Source organism: Salvelinus sp. IW2-2015, linkage group LG17 (genome assembly GCF_002910315.2).
Source record: "Salvelinus sp. IW2-2015 linkage group LG17, ASM291031v2, whole genome shotgun sequence".
NCBI classification, from domain to species: Eukaryota; Metazoa; Chordata; class Actinopteri; order Salmoniformes; family Salmonidae; genus Salvelinus; species Salvelinus sp. IW2-2015.
The window spans coordinates 26,136,571-26,154,790 of record NC_036857.1 but is presented as its reverse complement, the minus strand read 5'-3'; the positions used below and the strand labels follow the sequence as shown (position 1 = coordinate 26,154,790).

The window sequence follows — 18,220 nt, the reverse complement described above, 5'->3', positions numbered from 1 at the left end:
CCATTTTGTAGCTCTSCGTCTCTACTTTTATCCAATATAAAAAACACTTTCACATTTTGCTACATAAGACCGAATCCAGGTGGTGAGTCACATTCTAACATTCAGTCGAACAGTAACTGAATACCTCGATGCCTATCTGCCTGCTTTATACACTGTAGTAAACCATGGCCATGTGACTAACTGTCTGAAGAGAGCGATCCATTTTCGTGAACTGGGTGGTGTACCTAATAAACTGAATGAAGTTTTAAGATGCTTGTTATTTGCTAAGGGCTATGATAAACAGATATATTAATAAAAACATGTAATCTATCTTTTCAGACTTGTAGAAGCAGCTCAAGTTCCCGTAGCACATTGTCAAGACAACTCTGAGCCCAGACATCACCCTGGTCTCGGATTCCCCAAAGACCATTATCATTCTGGAGCTGCCAATCCCTTGGGAGATCTTCTGGAGGAGGCGTGCGAGAGGAAGAGGGCCAAGTATGAGGGACTGCTCATCGACTGCATGAGGTAGGGAGGGTTGGAAGGCTAGGTGCATGCCTATCAAGGTAAGTTTTGCTGGACCATCCCTCTCACCAGGAGAACAATCAGCAACACCGTCAAGGCAGCTGATAGAGCCTCAAGATGGCTCTGGATCATGAGGAAATCCATCGGGAGCAGAGTAATGCCACCTGGACACAATTGGAGGTCTGATCAACCTCTGCTGGGTCGCCTGGGCGAGGGTGTTTGATGATGCAAAACAACCAATGACCCTAAGTTACGTCACTAAGGATGTGTCCAGGAGCATCAAGAGATGTATTAATTACATTTTTCTCTAAATTAAATTGTACCAAATCGGAACAAATTTGTTTCAGAAACGAGGGCAAAAGAACCCAGTCTTGGTAAATATGTAATATCATAAAAAAAGTAAGTAATCATCTTGTGAGTGAAGGTCACATTTAATGAAATGTTCTCTCTCCATTTTCTAACTGAAATCATTCACCAGCATTTTTTATATAACTAGTTGATTGAATTTTAATATTTTTTGTTTTACATGTACGGCTTTATGAATTAAACACCCCAGCATGGGGTCCTGGATCATTATATTGTTGGTTCACAGTTAGACTAACTAACCAATGCTGCTTTTTTTTCCTGTCCTCTAATTAAAATGTCAAGACACAGACAATCTCTCTCTCTCTCTCTCTGAAATGTTCTCTCTCCATTTTCTAACTGAAATCATTCACCAGCATTTTTTATATAACTAGTTGATTGAATTTTAATATTTTTTGTTTTACATGTACGGCTTTATGAATTAAACACCCCAGCATGGGGTCCTGGATCATTATATTGTTGGTTCACAGTTAGACTAACTAACCAATGCTGCTTTTTTTTCCTGTCCTCTAATTAAAATGTCAAGACACAGACAATCTCTCTCTCTCTCTCTCTCTCTCTCTCTCAAAATCAATCTAAAATATTTTCAAGCTGTTGCTAACAGCACCCATTTTGCTGCTGCAATACCAATTACAAGAGAAAAGGGACAGGGGGAAATATTTTAAATGGCAAACAGCACCAGATGTTGTCTTGAATCAGAGAAGGGTCTTGGAGCCATTCCTGAGGTACTGGAATATGAAATCTCTGTGTCCCCAACCAACACAAGAAAAATTAGGTAATCAAATGGACTGTTTTCAGAAGGCTAGTGTGTGAGTGTTTTTTGTGATTAGGTTCCCTTGCCAGCAGACAGACAGCTGTGAAAAATCAAGTGCTGGCATTCCCCGAACTGTCTCATAAGTTTAATTTAATTAATTATTTCAATCGATTTCAGACAATTTGTCACAATGAATCCCAACTAACAGTTAGTCTACGGTCTCCAACCACATAGCTGTTATACACTGAGTGTACAAAACACCCCCTTTTGCCCTAAGAACAGCCTCAATTTGTCTGGGAATGGACTCTACAAGGTATCGAAAGCGTTCCATAGGGATGCTGACACATGTTGACGCCAATGCTTCCCACAGTTGTGTCAAGTTGGCTGGATGTGCTTTGGGTGATGGATCATTCTTGATACACATGGGAAACTGTTGAGCATGAAAAACCCAGCAGCGTTGCAGTTCTTGACAAAAACTGGTGCGCCTGGCACCCACTACCATACCCCGTTCAAAAGGCGCTTAAATCTGTTGTCTTGCCCATTCACCCTCTTAATGGCACACATACACAATCCATGTCTCAAGGTTGAAAAATCCTTCTTTAACCTGTCTCCTCCCTTTCATCTACACTGATTGAAGTGGATTTAACAAGTGACATCAATAAAGGATCAGAGCTTTCCCCTGGGATTCACCTGGTAAGTCTATGTCATAGTAAGAGCATGTTTTGTACACTCAGTGTAGACTTGTTCTAATTTCAGCAGTACTATACACTAAAATGTTTTCCTACTGAAATTGCAATACTCAAGTCTAGCCGCCTGATCACAATATTAGTCACAGCTGTGAGTTATGTTTCTCAGTAGAATGCCAGGGTTTTGTTACTACTGAAATAGCACAGCTTGTGTGGTACACAAATTATAACTCAATTCTATTCAGACTGGCTGAATTTACATAGATAGTATCTCAAGGACAGCAAATATTGTTATCTGATTTCAGCATGTGTCCTCTTGAAGTCGTTGACAAACTGGCACACCAATCCAAACAGCTCCTGAGAATCTTGATCCATTGGCTCTCCGAATTTAACCTTTGAGAAGAAAAGAAAACATTTGCCATTATTTTTGACATTGCAAGGCACAAGCACTTAATTTGCTATCATTCTTTCAGAGATTATAATCTGCAATACATGGCAACCCACAGGTATTAATATATTTTTTTTCTAATTAATGGGGTTAACTGATGTCTCTGGTTTGGTTGGGATGCATAATGTAACTGCAGTTCATTACAACTCCTTTTTTAATAATYAGCTGATAAACTGCGTGAGCATGGAAGCAATTACTAGACCTAAATATCTTAAGTGAGACAGACGGGTGGCCATGGCATGAATCCATGCCTACACTTAACTCACTAAAGGGTCACCAACTAATACAGTGCAGTCAAAAACAAGTATATAGTATTCCCATACTATGAGGTTGGAATAATACTGTCAATTGTGAAAATGGTGATAATGCCTGCCATGACGTGCCCTGGGGGGAGGATCAATGCCCCCCCCCTCTCCGCAGTTTTATGACTTTACGACAGGTCGTAAATACCTGGTAGAAACTGACACACAGTATTGAGGGAGAGTCTACCAGAACAAAGAGCTTCTCTTAGGTCAAAACTTCTAATCCACAAAATGGGAGAACTAAACAACATTTCTACTTTTGAGAATGTGGAAATCGTTGAACACTTAAGCGACAGTCATGACGAGTGTGTTTCATTTGGTGATCTCATGAATGACAGGAAACACACATAACTGTATCTCTTAAAGTGTACATTTCCCGGCTGTCAGGTTTACATCTAAATATTGTGAAACGTATGTGATTAAACATGAAACTATTTGTGAAAAGGTGTATTGTGATGTTAACCTTCTAAATGAGAAAATATGGGTTTTCATATAAAGTTAACCAAGTCAGTAGCCACGCACACGTGAGCATAGACATTACGTCGGCCTCATGGACCGCCCTTTTCTCTGAAGTGTATAAAACCCACTCCTGACGAAATTCACATTAGACTAGAAAACATGCAGCTGACGCTTCATGTGAAATGGTTTAAATTACAACTCTACCAAAGGACAAGTCATAGAACGCCGGGACAGAGTCCCCACGTTGGAATAGTTACAATTATATAGACCATTAGACCATACAGCTATAGTTTTGGCTATACGGCTGGAAATGGTTAAACTCTGAGACTATCGCTCAAATTTTAGATGACACAAATTACTAGTCTGCAGCTAGAAATCACGTAAACCTAGTACGAGAATACCGACAACTGCCGAAGCACCTATTCTATGAGAACATTTCCGAATGGTACTCTGAAGTAACCATTCTAACCATCTTCTGGGAATGTTAACCAGAGACTCTGATGAACTCTACAGGACGATCGAGTGTTTTCAACAGAGAGACAACAACGGCATACGGGCGTAAATATATACATTGCAATTATTCTCGAATGAGCGGCCGTTCATGTGCAAAGGATTAGCATTTCAATMAATATAATTATAGACTGTGTGTAGTGAATCCATTTAGTCTTTCCCGCTCTCAGTCCCCACCCCTTTCCTTTGTCTACCAAGCCGTCATATCGGCTTAGCCCACTAGGGACATTTCCATCATTGTTAGTAACCAATATCTACTGTTTGTTTGTTATATAATTCTGTGTGATTATTTAGTTAGTTAGTAAATAAATAATTTTGCCAATTTGCATATCGCTGATTCATGATTTTAACTAGGGTTCGTGCAGATATCCAAGGGTTTGCGACGTTCAGTAATGAGAACTGATGAGGCAATTGATAATCATCAATGGAAGACTAATTGATAAGATATAAAAATATCTGAAGAGTTATAGTCGGGAAATTATAACAGAGAAACTACTTTTGAGAAACTAGATGATTACTTCTAAGATTACTTTTAAACTCAGAAAGGAGGTTTGCGAAAAACATTTTTTTAACACCTTTGTTTTCTCAATGAAATTCAAATCCGCATTGAAAAAAGGAGTTTGATGGATGGCGGGAAAAGAGTAAGAATAGGCTTTTGTAGACTACCTTCTAAGCTAAATTATGTCTTCCAATGGTGTGACTACTGTCGACATCCAAAGATTATCTAACTTGAATAAACTCCTGGAAGAAAGGACGACAGCAGTGGTGTAGCCTACAAGTGATAAGGATATCACTTCCCAGTGGGCATACAACATGATAAAGACGTACTTTACTGGTTGAAATCTGGTCGGAATGTCTTATAACCAGATCACAATCCGATTAAGATGAAAAATAAGTCTTATTTTGGTTGATATTCGTTTTTTGGTTGAAATCTGATTAGTGCTGAGTGATTAACCAACATTATTGGGGGGTTTCGGTTATTATCCAACTAATTGACCGGCGTCAGTTCAATTACTTGAATTCCAAAGAGTTTTTTWAATCTAAATGCTACCAATTAATAGACACCAATCTATAAAAACATGAGCATAGTGTTTGTGGGCCATGCACCCATTGCATATAAGACATTAGAACCTTTACAATTATTAAACATGGAGCAATGTTCTTTTTCAGCAGGGTTTGCATGATTCATCTTAGCACACTTGGCCAACAACAGCTGGCAGAGTGCACCAAACTGGGTTAGGGTCTCCTGGCATACTGTACCCAGTCAACACGCTTGAATGCGGGCATGTTCCATTTGAGATTAGGGGGACTCGGCGTGGACTCAGTCTCGGGGGGGCTTCATGTGGGCCAAGTTCTTCCCGAATCCTGCAGAATCATATTACGCTAGGCTCTGGCTAATGGTACACGGCCTGAGTCACTTCAGCTTGTCCGGCCCGATACATTTTTCAGGAGTAGGGCCACTTGAGGTTTTTATTCAGCAGGTGATTAAATATATATTTTCAAACAAATATATATTTCACCTCCAAGTCATCAAATTTGCTAGGTCATTGAAAGCAAAAATGTGTGACAGTCTCCGCGGTCCTATAGCTATCAGAGATGGTCCCTAATTTAGAGAACCTATGTGTGCAGTGAATTTCATAGTTGCAATCCACCCATTCACTTCCATAAAAAAATATATAGGCTACCAGTATATAAAGATAAACATGCACAATAAAACAGGATACCCTTACAAAAATMCACTGCTGTTAAAATGTAGTAAAACTGAAGTGCAATGGAATAATGGTTGTTTAATTAATGATATCTGGTAGCTTGCTGTGTGTGTTCTATTTGGTAATTTGGCTATTTGGTAATATTTTGTCTGTGTTAGCTAATTGCACTGTTTATTGTGCTGCACATTTTGTTCTGTTCCACTGAATGCTGTTCAATGTTATATTATGACTAACTAAATATGTTTCAGAATTTAAGAAAACACATAAGCATATGCATTTTATTTCAATAACCTACTACAATCCACCAGGATTTACAAAGCCCTGTTTTCAATCACATTTAGTTCCATCAATATCAAATTAGTCCAAAACTATTGCACTTGAACTTGACCCTGAAAATATGACTATTATATTGTCCCTTAAAGCTTTTAATCAATTATTATAATGTGTGCAGTTATTTAAAAATAAAATTTTAGTTAAAAAGGAGGTAGCCARGTCCGTTCCAGCTAAAACTTGGATTGGAATCTGTGCTTCACACGCAGCAATAGATCTTTGTGCTTGCTCGAGCGCATCGGTCAACATTCCATATGGCAATTGAGACAGAGTGCCCGGTAGGTTACACAACAACACAGCTGGAAAACAARGACAGTTTCTCTAAATTTACACAAAAACATTTGAAAAGATTTGACTGCTAAGTGGTAGTCTCTGTTCTCCTGCATTCTTGTTTTATTTTCTTAAGTAAATTGGCAGTTTGTTGGGGAGAACATCAAGGAAAATATTAGCTGGCTAATTTTAGCTAGCTAACATTAGCTCTCTGGTTTATCCTCATGGAKATGGTAAGTTTTCATTTTTACCTATTGTAGCTGTTGGTTGTTGCTAGCTAGCTAACGTTATGCCATTTTGATATGTTTAGTTAATGACAGTAAATGTGTGTTCTCTCTCTCTCGTGTGTGTGCGCTTGTAAGAGAGAGAGGGAGACAGCGAGAGATGATGATCACAATAACTTTAGAAAACATTGTTATGCTAGCTGTGTGTTGTGTGAGAGAGCGAGCAAGAGAGAGCGAGAGAGATGATGACTATCACAATAACTTATAGAAAAGATTCATCATGTCAAGGTTAGGATTATGTATTAGAGTTAGCAGTGTGGTTAGGGTTAGGTTTCAAATCTGATTCAATGACTTGGTGGCTGTGCCAGCTTGTTACCTCTGCAGAGCTGCCTCCAGAACAAGATTCAGGTCAAAAAACGCTAACCTGCACCTCTTAAAGGGAAAGTAATATGAAAGTAATCAGATTATGTTACTGAATTTGGGTAATCAGAAAATTACATTACGATTTTGGACAGGTTACTAGTAAATGTAACGGATTACATTTAGAAAGTAAGGTACCCAACCCTGTCAAGAGTAATATCTAATATCAAGCAAACACAGCTCAATTCTGCTATACAACCACATCACTCTGAGAAGATAAATATCACTGCAGCAGATATTGAACTCTGAACTTAAACTATTACAGTTCAAAGTCCAAGCTATTACAGTTCTTTTCTATCGCTATAATTACAGTATACGTATGGCGAATTTTCACAACTCTTCGTACAAATCTCCAATCGGCTAACACTTGTAACGCAGCCAATTCTTACATTCAAAACCTTTCATTGTGCATTCATTTTGTTTGTAGACATCTTTCGCCATACAACCATTGATCCAAAATGTAAGTCCACTGTGAAATATAATGAGTATATCGGTTTAATCACCAAAACACATCAGAATAATATCTTCTCAATTTAGTTACTTTAACAGCTAGTTAATCCAATAGAAAAAAAAATGAGGATACATGTTTCAAAACTGCCCTTTGAATGTAGTATTCCACAGTGCTGTATATTACAGTACATTGCACTGTTTGCACATTAGGCAATACACTTGCAGTACCCATTCAAATTGACTGAATATCACATTTCCATAATTTCTAGCCGATGTTTTATGAAAAGTGTTGAAGACATTGAAAACATTGAAGACATGTTTCACAATGTAAATCAAATGAAAGAAACATGTTTAGCAGGCATTAGTTTGCATCAGTCCTGTCTTGAGCACGCATCAGTCCTGTCTTGAGCATTTGACCATAGGGTCTTATCGGAATCCCAGTAAATATCCTCATTGTTCATGCACCTGGGAAAAAACCTTTTGGTATGGTGAATCCAAGCCTGACATACTGTAGGTCTGGATTGAAATCATTGCATGCCTCATCCATAGCCTGAAAGAGGGTGGTATGCTCATGGGGATGACAATCATACATCTTCCACCTGTATTCTAATTGTGTATGTATCGTATTGCACTTGTGTATTATAGTGGTCCTGTATGTGGCTCAGTTCATAAGAGCATGCCACTAGCAACACCAGTGCTGTGGGATCGATTTCCACTCAGGTCACACACCAAAATGTTTAGTCTGTTTTCACTGGATGTAAGTGTCTGCTAAGTAAATGGCATATATTAAGGTATTACTGTATTTGCCAATGCAATTTTAGTAAAGCAGTGTGAACCCCCACCCCCTTCCCATGTACTGTATAGGGGATGCATATCCTTCTTGTTTTGGACTTTTTACGTATTGGTATTGTATTACTGCACTTTAGTAGCTAGAAAAAGAAGCATTTCGCTGCACCTGCTGTAACATCTGCTAATCTGTGCACGTGACCAATAAACTTTGATTTGGTTGGATTTGTCACTGTACCTTTCTGATCTTGTCAATATCAGATATTTTTTTACTTACTGTAAGTCAAAATTGAAAAGGCACTCGCACATCTGAGCTATCTGTTTTGCAGGTGCCTGGTAACAGTTGAAWAAAATAAGAAACCAGCACACTGCTCTTGCTAGTATCACTGCTCTTTAATAATCTTTACGTATCGGCCTCAAGGCCTTGAATCGAAACCACAACACCTTGAGGCCGATACGCAAAGCTCATTAAAGAGCAATGGTACTATCAAGAGCAGTGTGCAGGATTCTTCTATTTTCTCTAACTTACTGTTAGTAAAATCATAATAGTTGTCGTCATAGTAGTACATTCAAGTAAATATTGTACTTTGTGTTTCTACTTTCAAAGACAAACATGTCCATTATGTGGTTCTCAGAATCTGCACTAGACAAACCGGTGTACATGTCAAATCTATTGGTTTACCAAACGTTTAAGTGATCATCAATTAAGAACAGTCAGATTAAGTAATAATAAAATGTATTTTAACACAACAGAAGAGAATTATATCAAAAAAAATGTGAGCATTTCATTGTGAATGGCAATTACTTTATGTGAACATCTATTGTAATGTGAAACATGTATTTCTAGATGAAACACTGATTAAGTTGGGTGAAAAAGTGACTATGATTTTGTGTGTTGTATTTAGTCAATTGAAAATGTGCTTTGAGTTTTGAAACAACTGCCTTTTTATTATCCGTTTTGAGCTTTGTACTAACAGTTATGAAAATGTACCACATACATGTAATAATGTCATGTCTACTCCCGCTCCCCCTCTCTGGCGCTCGACTTCGCCAGTATACTTATCATTACGCACACCTGCCACCATCGTTACGCACACCTGCCACCATCGTTACGTGCACCTGCGCCAAAGACACCTGGACTCCATTGCTTCTATGATTACCTCCCSTATATCTGTCACTCCCTTTGGTTCTTTCCCCAGGCAGTGATAGTTATGTTTTTCATGTCCAGACGCTACTCTTGTTATAGATTGTTCCATGTTTATTGTATTATTAAATTCACCCCCTGCACTTGCTTCTCGACTCCCAGCGTCCGCGTTACAGAATACTGCCTCGACAAATGGAAGCAATAGAGATTTTCTGGTGACTTCGGGTCCAAATGCCACAGCCGAAACCGCCAATCATGCCTCAGCTGGCACGACAGGTTCCCGTGCCTCAGCAGGAACCTGAGGCACATCAAAGCGATTAAAAAAAGTTACTTTAAAGTATGTTTATGCATTTCCGCCTATATAAACATGCCCAAAGTTACAGTAACAGAGGGAGAGCAACATTTGCTAAATACTTTCACCTCTGAGACTCCTGCAGTATAGGCTACTACCATTGCTTCTGCATCTGACTGCAAAACCTTCCCCTGGAGAGCAGAGGGAAGGTTTTGATAATGTCACAGATATAAGCTGTGTGAGAGGGTGTCTGTGTGTCTGTGTGTGTGCGTGTGTGTCTCTGTGTGTGTGTGTGTGTGTGTGTGTGTCTCTATGTGTGTGTGTGTGTCTCTGTGTGGTGTGTCTCTGTGTGTGTCTCGGTGTGTGCGTGCGCCTCTGGGTGTGTGTGCGCGCGCCTCTCTGTGTGTGTGTGTGTGTGCGCGTCGTGTGTGTGTGTGTGTGTGCGCACGCCTCGGTGTGGTGTGTGTGTGTGTGTGTGTGTGGTGCGCGTACCTCGACGTGTTTGTGCCCGCCTGTGTGTGTGTGTGCATGCGCCTCTGTGTGTGTGTGCGCGTGTCCAGTGTGTGTTGAATCAAGTTTGGAGTCCGCAGGAATGTAATAGGTGGAATCTAATATTACACAATTCCCTGGCAAGCCCTAGGCAAGCCCCTCACCCTGTCAAGGCTCACAACTCAAACACAGAGCAAAGTCAGGTGGATTCTTTGTGATGATGGATCATCCTTCTGGAAATAGGGGAGGTTGGAAAATGGGATTTACTTTCTTTGAAAATATATTGTTGTGGAAAGGTTTCTCTTTATGCAATCAGCAACTAGGCTGATGCCAAACTAGACACAGAACAAAGAGTGGGAACTAAGTTTCCAAAAGTTGGTAAATATCCTGAGGCATATCTTCCTGTTCAATATTATTTTATCTATTTATCAACAAGTGTGATGCTGTATTTCTTTCCTTACAAACCACTGAGTACTTCCTTAGATATATACAGTGCCTTCAGAAAGTATTCATACCCCTTGACTTATTCCACATTCTGTTGTGTTACAGCCTGAATTAAAAATTGATTATACTGATTTTTCTGACCAATCTACACACAATACCCCATAATAACAATGTGAAAACATGTTTTTAGAAATGTTTGCAATATCTCATTTACATAAGTARTCATACCCCTGAGTCAAAACATGTTAGAATCACCTTTGGAGTCGTTCTGGGTAAGTTTCTAAAAGAGCTTTGCAGAACAGGATTGTAAAATATTTGCACACTATTCATTTTAAAATTCTTCAAGCTCTGTCAAGTTGGTTGTTGATCATTACGCGACAGTTCAATTCTTGCCGTAGAGTTTCAAGTGCATTTAAGTCCAAATTGTAAGAGGCCACCAGGAACATCCAATGTCATCTTGGAAAGCAACGTAAGAGTAGATTTGGCCTTGTGTTTTAGGTTATCGTCCTGCTGAAAGGTGAATTTGTCTCCCAGTGTCTAGGATTTTGCCTGTGCTTAGCTTTATTCCTTTCATTTTTATCCACAAAAAAAKCCCTAGTCCTTGCCGATGACAAACACACCCATAATATGATGCAGCCCCCATCATGCTTGAAAATATGAAGAGTGGTTCTCAGTGATGTYTTGTGTTTGCCCCCAACATAACGAGTTGTTAGCAGTTTTACTTTAGTGCCTTATTGCAAACAGGATGCATGTTTTGGAATATTTTTATTCTGTACAGGCTTCCTTCTTTTTACTCTGTCATTTAGGTTATTATTGTGGAGTAACTACAATGTTGTTAATCCATCCTCAGTTTTSTCCWYTCATAGCCATTACACTCGGTAACTGTTTTAAAGTCACCATTGGCCTCATGGTGAAATCCCTGAGCGGTTTACTTCCTCTCCGGCAACTGAGTTTGGAAGGARGCRTGCATCTTTGTAGTGACTGGGTGTATTGATACACCATCCACAGTGCAATTAATATCTTCACCATGCTCASAGGGGTATTCATTATCTATATATTTTTTACCCATCTGCCAATAGGTGCCCTTCTTTGTGAGGCATTGGAAAACCACCTTACAGATGATTGCATGTGTGTGGTACAGAGATGAAGTAGTCATTCAAAAATCATGTTAAACACTAGTATTAAGTCCATGCAAATTATGTGAGTTGTTAAGCATATTTTTACTCCTGAACTTTTTTAGGCTTGACATAACAAAGTGGTTGAATACTTATTGACTCAAGACATTTCAGCTTTTKATTTTTTATTCATTTGGAAACKTTTCTAAAAACATAATTCCACTTTAACATTATAGGGTATTACGTGTAGGTCAGTGACACACAATCACAAGTTAATACATTTAAAATTCAGGCTGTAACACAACAAAATGTGGAACAAGTCAAGGGGTGTGAATACTTTCTGAAGGCACTGTACATAAACTAATCAAAAAAAGAAACATCCCTTTTTCAGGACCCTGTCTTTCAAAGATAATTAGCAAAAATCCAAATAACTTCAAAGATCTTCATTGTAAAGGGTTTAAACACTGTTTCCCATGCTTGTTCAATGAACCATAAACAATTAATAAACATGCACCTGTGGAACGGTCGTTAAAACACTAACAGCTTACAGACGGTAGGCAATTAAGGTCACAGTTATGAAAACTTAGGATACTAAAGAGGCCTTTCTACTGACTCTGAAAAACACCAAAAGAAAGATGCCCAGGGTCCCTACTTATGTGCGTGAACGTGCCTTAGGCATGCTGCAAGGAAGCATGAGGAATGCAGATGTGGCCAGGGRAATAAATTGCAATGTCCGTACTGTTAGACGCCTAAGACAGAGCTACAGGGAGACAGGACGGACAGCTGATCGTCCTCGCAGTGGCAGACCACGTGTAACAACACCTGCACAGGATCGGTACATCCAAACATCACACCTGCGGGACAGGTACAGGAAGGCAACAACAACTGCCCAAGTTACACCAGGAACGCACAATCCCTCCATCAGTGCTCAGACTGTCTGCAATAGGTTGAGAGAGGCTGGACTGAGGGCTTGTAGACCTGTTGTAAGGCAGGTGCTAACCAGACATCAGCGGCAACAACGTCGCCTATAGTCACAAACCCACTGTCGCTGGACCAGACAGGACTGGCAAAAAGTGCTCTTCACTGACGAGTCGCGTTTTTTTCTCACCAGMGGTGATGGTCGGATTTGCGTTTATCGTCAAAGGAATGAGCGTTACACCGAGGCCTGTACTCTGGAGCGGGATCGATTTGGAGGTGGAGAGTCCGTCARGGTCTGGGGCAGTGTGACACAGCATCATCGGACTGAGCTTGTTGTCATTGCAGGCAATCTCAACGCTGTGTGTTACAGGGAAGACATCCTCCTCCCTCATGTGGTACCCTTCCTGCKGGCTCATCCTGACATGACCCTCCAGCATGACAATTCTACCAGCCATACTGCTCGTTCTGTGCATGATTTCCTGCAAGAAAGGAATGTCAGTGTTCTGCCATGGCCAGCGTCGAGCCGGATCTCAATCCCATGAGCACGTCTGGGACCTGTTGGATCGGAGGGTGAGGGCTAGGGCCATTCCCCCAAAATATCCAGGAACTTGCAGGGGTCTCGGTGGAAGAGTGGGGTAACATCGTACAGTAAGAACTGGCAATCTGGTGCAGTCCATGAGAGGAGATGCACTGCAGTACTTAATGCAGCTGGTGGCCACACAAGATACTGACTGTTACTTTTGATTTTGACACCCCCTTTGTTCAGGGACACATTATTCAATTTCTGTTCGTCACATGTCTGTGGAACTTGTTCAGTTTATGTCTCAGTTGTTGAATCTTGTTATGTTCATACAAATATTTACAGTTAAGTTTTCTGAAAATAAACTCAGTTTGACAGTGAGAGGACATTTTTTTTTTGCTGAGTTTATATTGACTATGGCCTACGGTACATATTTGAAGTTTGCCCACCCCTCAAAATATGAAGGGCACAAGCATCTGCTGCAGAAGTTGTAACGTTGAAGAAGAATTTTCGCTAAATGTATGCTGGATAATATCTCCACTACTCCCCCTCACACAGTGCAGAGGGATAGATAACATGAAAAACAGTGGAAAGGGTCATCTCGACATTTCAGGACCAGAGGAACCATCTATCTCTGGAGGGCTGCACAACAGAACATATAGAAAAAAACTCAGGCATTACCAATATGTCAGTGTAGAGTTTCTTCATTCTCAACCTCTTTGTCAGCAGGGAGAGATCTGTGTTGTACTTCTCAATTGTCATCTGGTGGGGGGGGGGGGGGGGGGGCTTGGGGAGGTGAAGAGTGAAGAGGGGTACTGGCCTAAACTTATTCGTTATTTGATATATCTAATATCAGAACACCTGTGGTTGGTTGCATCACAAAACGATCACTGCTAACTGACAGCAGACACCATCAGAGGAACATTATGCAATATGAAGCAACACTTACAGTATGCCTGACAAATAGAAATTCCCTTCCCCGCCACACTATGATGCGCTCATCTAGGGACAAGCACTGTATAAGATAAGTGTAAAGGTTCAATGCACCTGCCGGTCGTTTATTCAATGTGTCAAGGTTTTACTTGTATATTGTCTGAATCTTGTATCTTTCTGTCTGAATAATAACTGAAGAGAGAAAATAGGCTTATCAGAATAATGAAAAGTTATGAAAAGAAAAACAAAAGTTGTTACCTTCAGGTCTTTGGAAAACTTTGGGTATTGCTCGCCTTGGTTTCTTCTCTTGTAGGTTTTCCTGTACTGAATGACCTTTTGTAACTCATTCTTGAGGACTGGAGGGAAGGACACATTGTGGTCATCATTCATCATATATGATCACTGAAGTAAATTTCTACTTTAAAATCACAATTTTCTCCTTTCTGCTGCCTGGTTCCAGCCAAGTAGCTGATCTGCACTTATGCCAACTTTTCATCACAATTCAACAGCCAAAAGTCATCATAAATGACCATACATGAAGTTGATATTAGACCTACACGTCTTTCCTCTTTACGTTTAACTACGCCATAAAGCCAGTCATCTCTTTGAACTCTGAACAGCAGGAAATGCAAACTTGTAGTGTATTTCATGTTTTAAATTAAAAAGGCATCTAAAGTTTGTAATTTACACTTTAAAATGTCAGACCTGATTAGCCCTAACAAGAAATGTATCAACCCAAAAAATGTCCATTAATTTTWATCCACACAATAAATCACATTTCCTATTGCTGCAGGATTATCTTCCTGCTGTGAGAAACTGGTTAAATTAAGACRCTACATCTGTAGCTACAGTAGATCATACTATCTTAGACAAGACCATTCATAGGTGTGTATAAACTACAGTCTTTGTTGCACATTGTATCATTAGATCTCCGCACTGTAAAGAGCAACACTTGTTTTTTATCTATACATAATTGAACAGGATAAGAAATGTGATAGACTCACCATCCACTTCAGCAGTGAGACCTTTAATGGAAGCTGACCAGAAACACACACAAGAACACCAAAAAMGTTTTAACTAAACTGATCCAATTGAAATCTACTGTACAGATTCAGGGCATTGACCAAAATCTTGATGACTTACCTCCAGGGACAGTTTCGAATTCCGCCAACTCTTGGGGAAAAGTGGCCAAGCCGGCTTCGTGCAACATGATCTGCTCCACAAGGGCATGCAGCAAGGTGAACTTCCTGTCTGTCCCATGGAGCTGGGAGAGCTGTGGGGTTGAAGAGGAACATTGAAAGGTGAGGTGACACTCTCTCCATTATAAAAAAAAAAAGTTGGATGAATCAAATATTAAAAAACATACTGTGCCGTTTCAGTCTACACAGAGACCTTCAGAGAATGTGAGAGAAGGGCATGCAGGTACAACTGCAGCAGTCCTGCCTGAGCCACACAACTACTGTTCCTATAAGGCCTTGAGATGCACAGCAGAAGAATTTACAAATTCATGTATGCTGCATTCACGAAAGAAAGTGCCTTTCCCCAAGGCCAACRAAACAATAGTTGGTCAAGGTGCAGCTTCTGTTAACCTTACCAGACAAAAATGAATTTCACTCTACACTTATATTGAGGCACTGTGTTACTGGAGCCATGTATCAACAATCCAACAATCCAGCGTTAACCCTTACAATTCTGTGTGTTTCTGTTGGGGAAGAATGTGGGTACTATGCTCACAAGGTCAACCAATTGTTGTGGTATTGGCAATACATTTGTTACTCATATATTGTCTGTGTTTCTTATCAATCTGAGTTCAAAACAAATTGAAACAAAACACTGTTTCATAACAAAAACATCACGTCATAAAAGCTTCCATGTTACATGCAGAGTCCGTATCACCTTCAGTAGAGCCGTAATACGTTGTTTCCTTACTTAGACCGTGGTGAGCTTTTTCTGTGAATGAAATACTTGGAGTGTTAAGTTTCCTGAAAATGAATGGAACAAAACCTATAAAACGCATCCATTTTAAACCTGTTTATTTAAAATGTTAATGATCTTTTTACAAATGCAAGCCTTGCTGCACAACAGTGGCTTGTGCCTTCTGTCTTAATTGAAATGGAAGGGGGACCCCTCTCTCGAATCATGTGATGGGATTTATTCCAAAGTCTTTTCTAGGTTGCGTTGTTTTACCAATTTCAGGTCCAGGGCATTCCCCTGAGGGCCAGGCTAGAAGAGATGCATGGAGCAGTAAATGAAGATAGAAACAACAACCACTAATCCAACACAACCTCTATGGCCTTTTCTTATCTTACAATTACTATATCAACATTCCTATCCAGCCATTGATTTCACAGAGAACCCTAAGAATGTGTTTGTGTGAATTTAGRCCGCTCTGTTTCACATTCAAACCTTCTGTGGGAGTATGGGTGTAAGAGACTGCAGTCTCGTTAGAAGGAGAGGAAGCATTTTACATCTGTGGCAAAGTGCCCTTATATCATCCCATCAAGAGACCAGTGCAGCACAGCAGCAGTTCCGGAGGAAATCTATAGAAACTGCCGATATCCTCTAAGACCAGATGCTAATAGCTCAGGGAGATCTTAAATCATCCTATACAAATTGACAAAACTTGGAAATCCACATGTCTAATAAACAATGAGTCTAATCCCAAAACAAAGACTTTCAAAATTGAGAGTTGACGAAAAGGTCCAGCAATTAAAGTTGCTGTTGTGACTGCCACTGTGGGGCACCTAGCGGTCGACTTGTCCAATGTCTACGGGTCCAGTGTCTGAGCKATGGTGAGATGTTCCAATTGATTTGTGAAGCCAGGCGGTGATACAATCACCTTCGTATCAGACACACTAGGAGGAATGACCCTAGCTGAGTTGGACTCAGATGACCAGGCAGAGGATGGACGGAAGAAATTTGAATAAAATTGTATTRGTCACATGCTTCGTAAACAGGTGTGGAATAACAGTGAAATGCTTACTTTTCTATTATTACTGAAATAATAGAAAAGTAAAACACATAATAACAAAAGTGATATTAGATACACAATGAGTATTGACAACTTGGCTATATACACGGGGTACCAGTACTGAGTCGATATGCAGGGGTACAAGGTAATTGAGGTAGAAATATTTACATATAACTAGGAATAAATTGAAAGAGAGTAAACAGGTGAAATTGAAGGGAGATGGAGGAGGTAGATCCCACTGTGTATATCAACGAGAAGTCTTATTAGCCTAGTGCTAGACACTCCACCACAGGTCAGACGACAACGGAGAAGAGGAGAACCTACTTTAGTTAAAGAGGAGAGGCGGAATCCCTTGGCCTTTCCCTTCCCTGCGTTCTCMTTGAGGTAATTGCCGATGGACAGCAGGTACTCCAGCACGGAGACGAACYACCTGGAGCCGTATAACTGCGTGCACATCCTGATCTTCTGGTTAATCAGCTGAAAGACAAACAACGGTTCAGGACAGGTCATTTCACTCTAATCTAACTGCATAGTCAGTCTCTTGTTTTGTGCTGAATCAGGGGCTTATGAGAATTGAGTAACCCCAGGTGAAATCCTTTTGATTTTCAAGTCCATTTGCAGTCAGAGTAGTAGCACACATTTCTTTTGGGTTATATAGGCTTGTATGTTCAAATCAAGTAACATTTTATTGGTCTCATACACATATTTAGCAGATGTTATTGCGGGTGTAGTGTTCCTAGCGCCAACAGTGCAGTAATATCTAACAATACAAACTAATCTAAAAGTGAAAGAATGGAATTAAGGAATCCCTTGAATGAGTAGGTGTGTCCAGACTTTTGACTGGTACTGTGCTGGCACACACACACACGCTTTTGGTCGTGTAGTGTATTTGATGGGATGTATAGACATTATGGACAGTATATGGATGGAATATGTAGAATAGTACACAGTATYTACAGCAATAGYTGAATAGGATGGCCTTGACTACAGTATATACTATACATATGAAACGGGTAAAATAGAATGTAAACATTATTYAAGTGACCAGTGTTCCATGTCTATGTACATAGGGCAGCAGCCTCTAAGGTGCAGGGWTGAGTAACTGGGTGGTAYCCGGCTAGWGACAGTGACTAAGTTCAGGGCAGGGTACTGAGTAGAGGCTGTTTTTCAGTCTCTCGG

General features: G+C 40.1%; 1 protein-coding gene across 3 annotated transcripts in view; it reads right to left on the bottom strand.

Moving 5' to 3' along the window:
• Positions 1-1,751: 1,751 nt before the first annotated feature.
• The window catches only part of LOC111976359 (formin-A-like), a 29,691-nt gene continuing 13,222 nt past the window's right edge, over positions 1,752-18,220 (bottom strand). For all 3 annotated transcript variants that reach the window (XM_024005143.2, XM_024005142.2, XM_070448029.1), the window contains 6 exons: positions 17,366-17,518; positions 15,214-15,343; positions 15,075-15,107; positions 14,329-14,426; positions 13,819-13,899; positions 1,752-2,700 (listed from right to left, as the gene is read on the bottom strand). In XM_024005143.2, the coding sequence (XP_023860911.1) occupies positions 2,599-2,700; positions 13,819-13,899; positions 14,329-14,426; positions 15,075-15,107; positions 15,214-15,343; positions 17,366-17,518 (597 nt within the window). In that variant the 3' untranslated portion in view covers positions 1,752-2,598. The remainder of the gene's footprint in view (positions 2,701-13,818; positions 13,900-14,328; positions 14,427-15,074; positions 15,108-15,213; positions 15,344-17,365; positions 17,519-18,220) is intronic.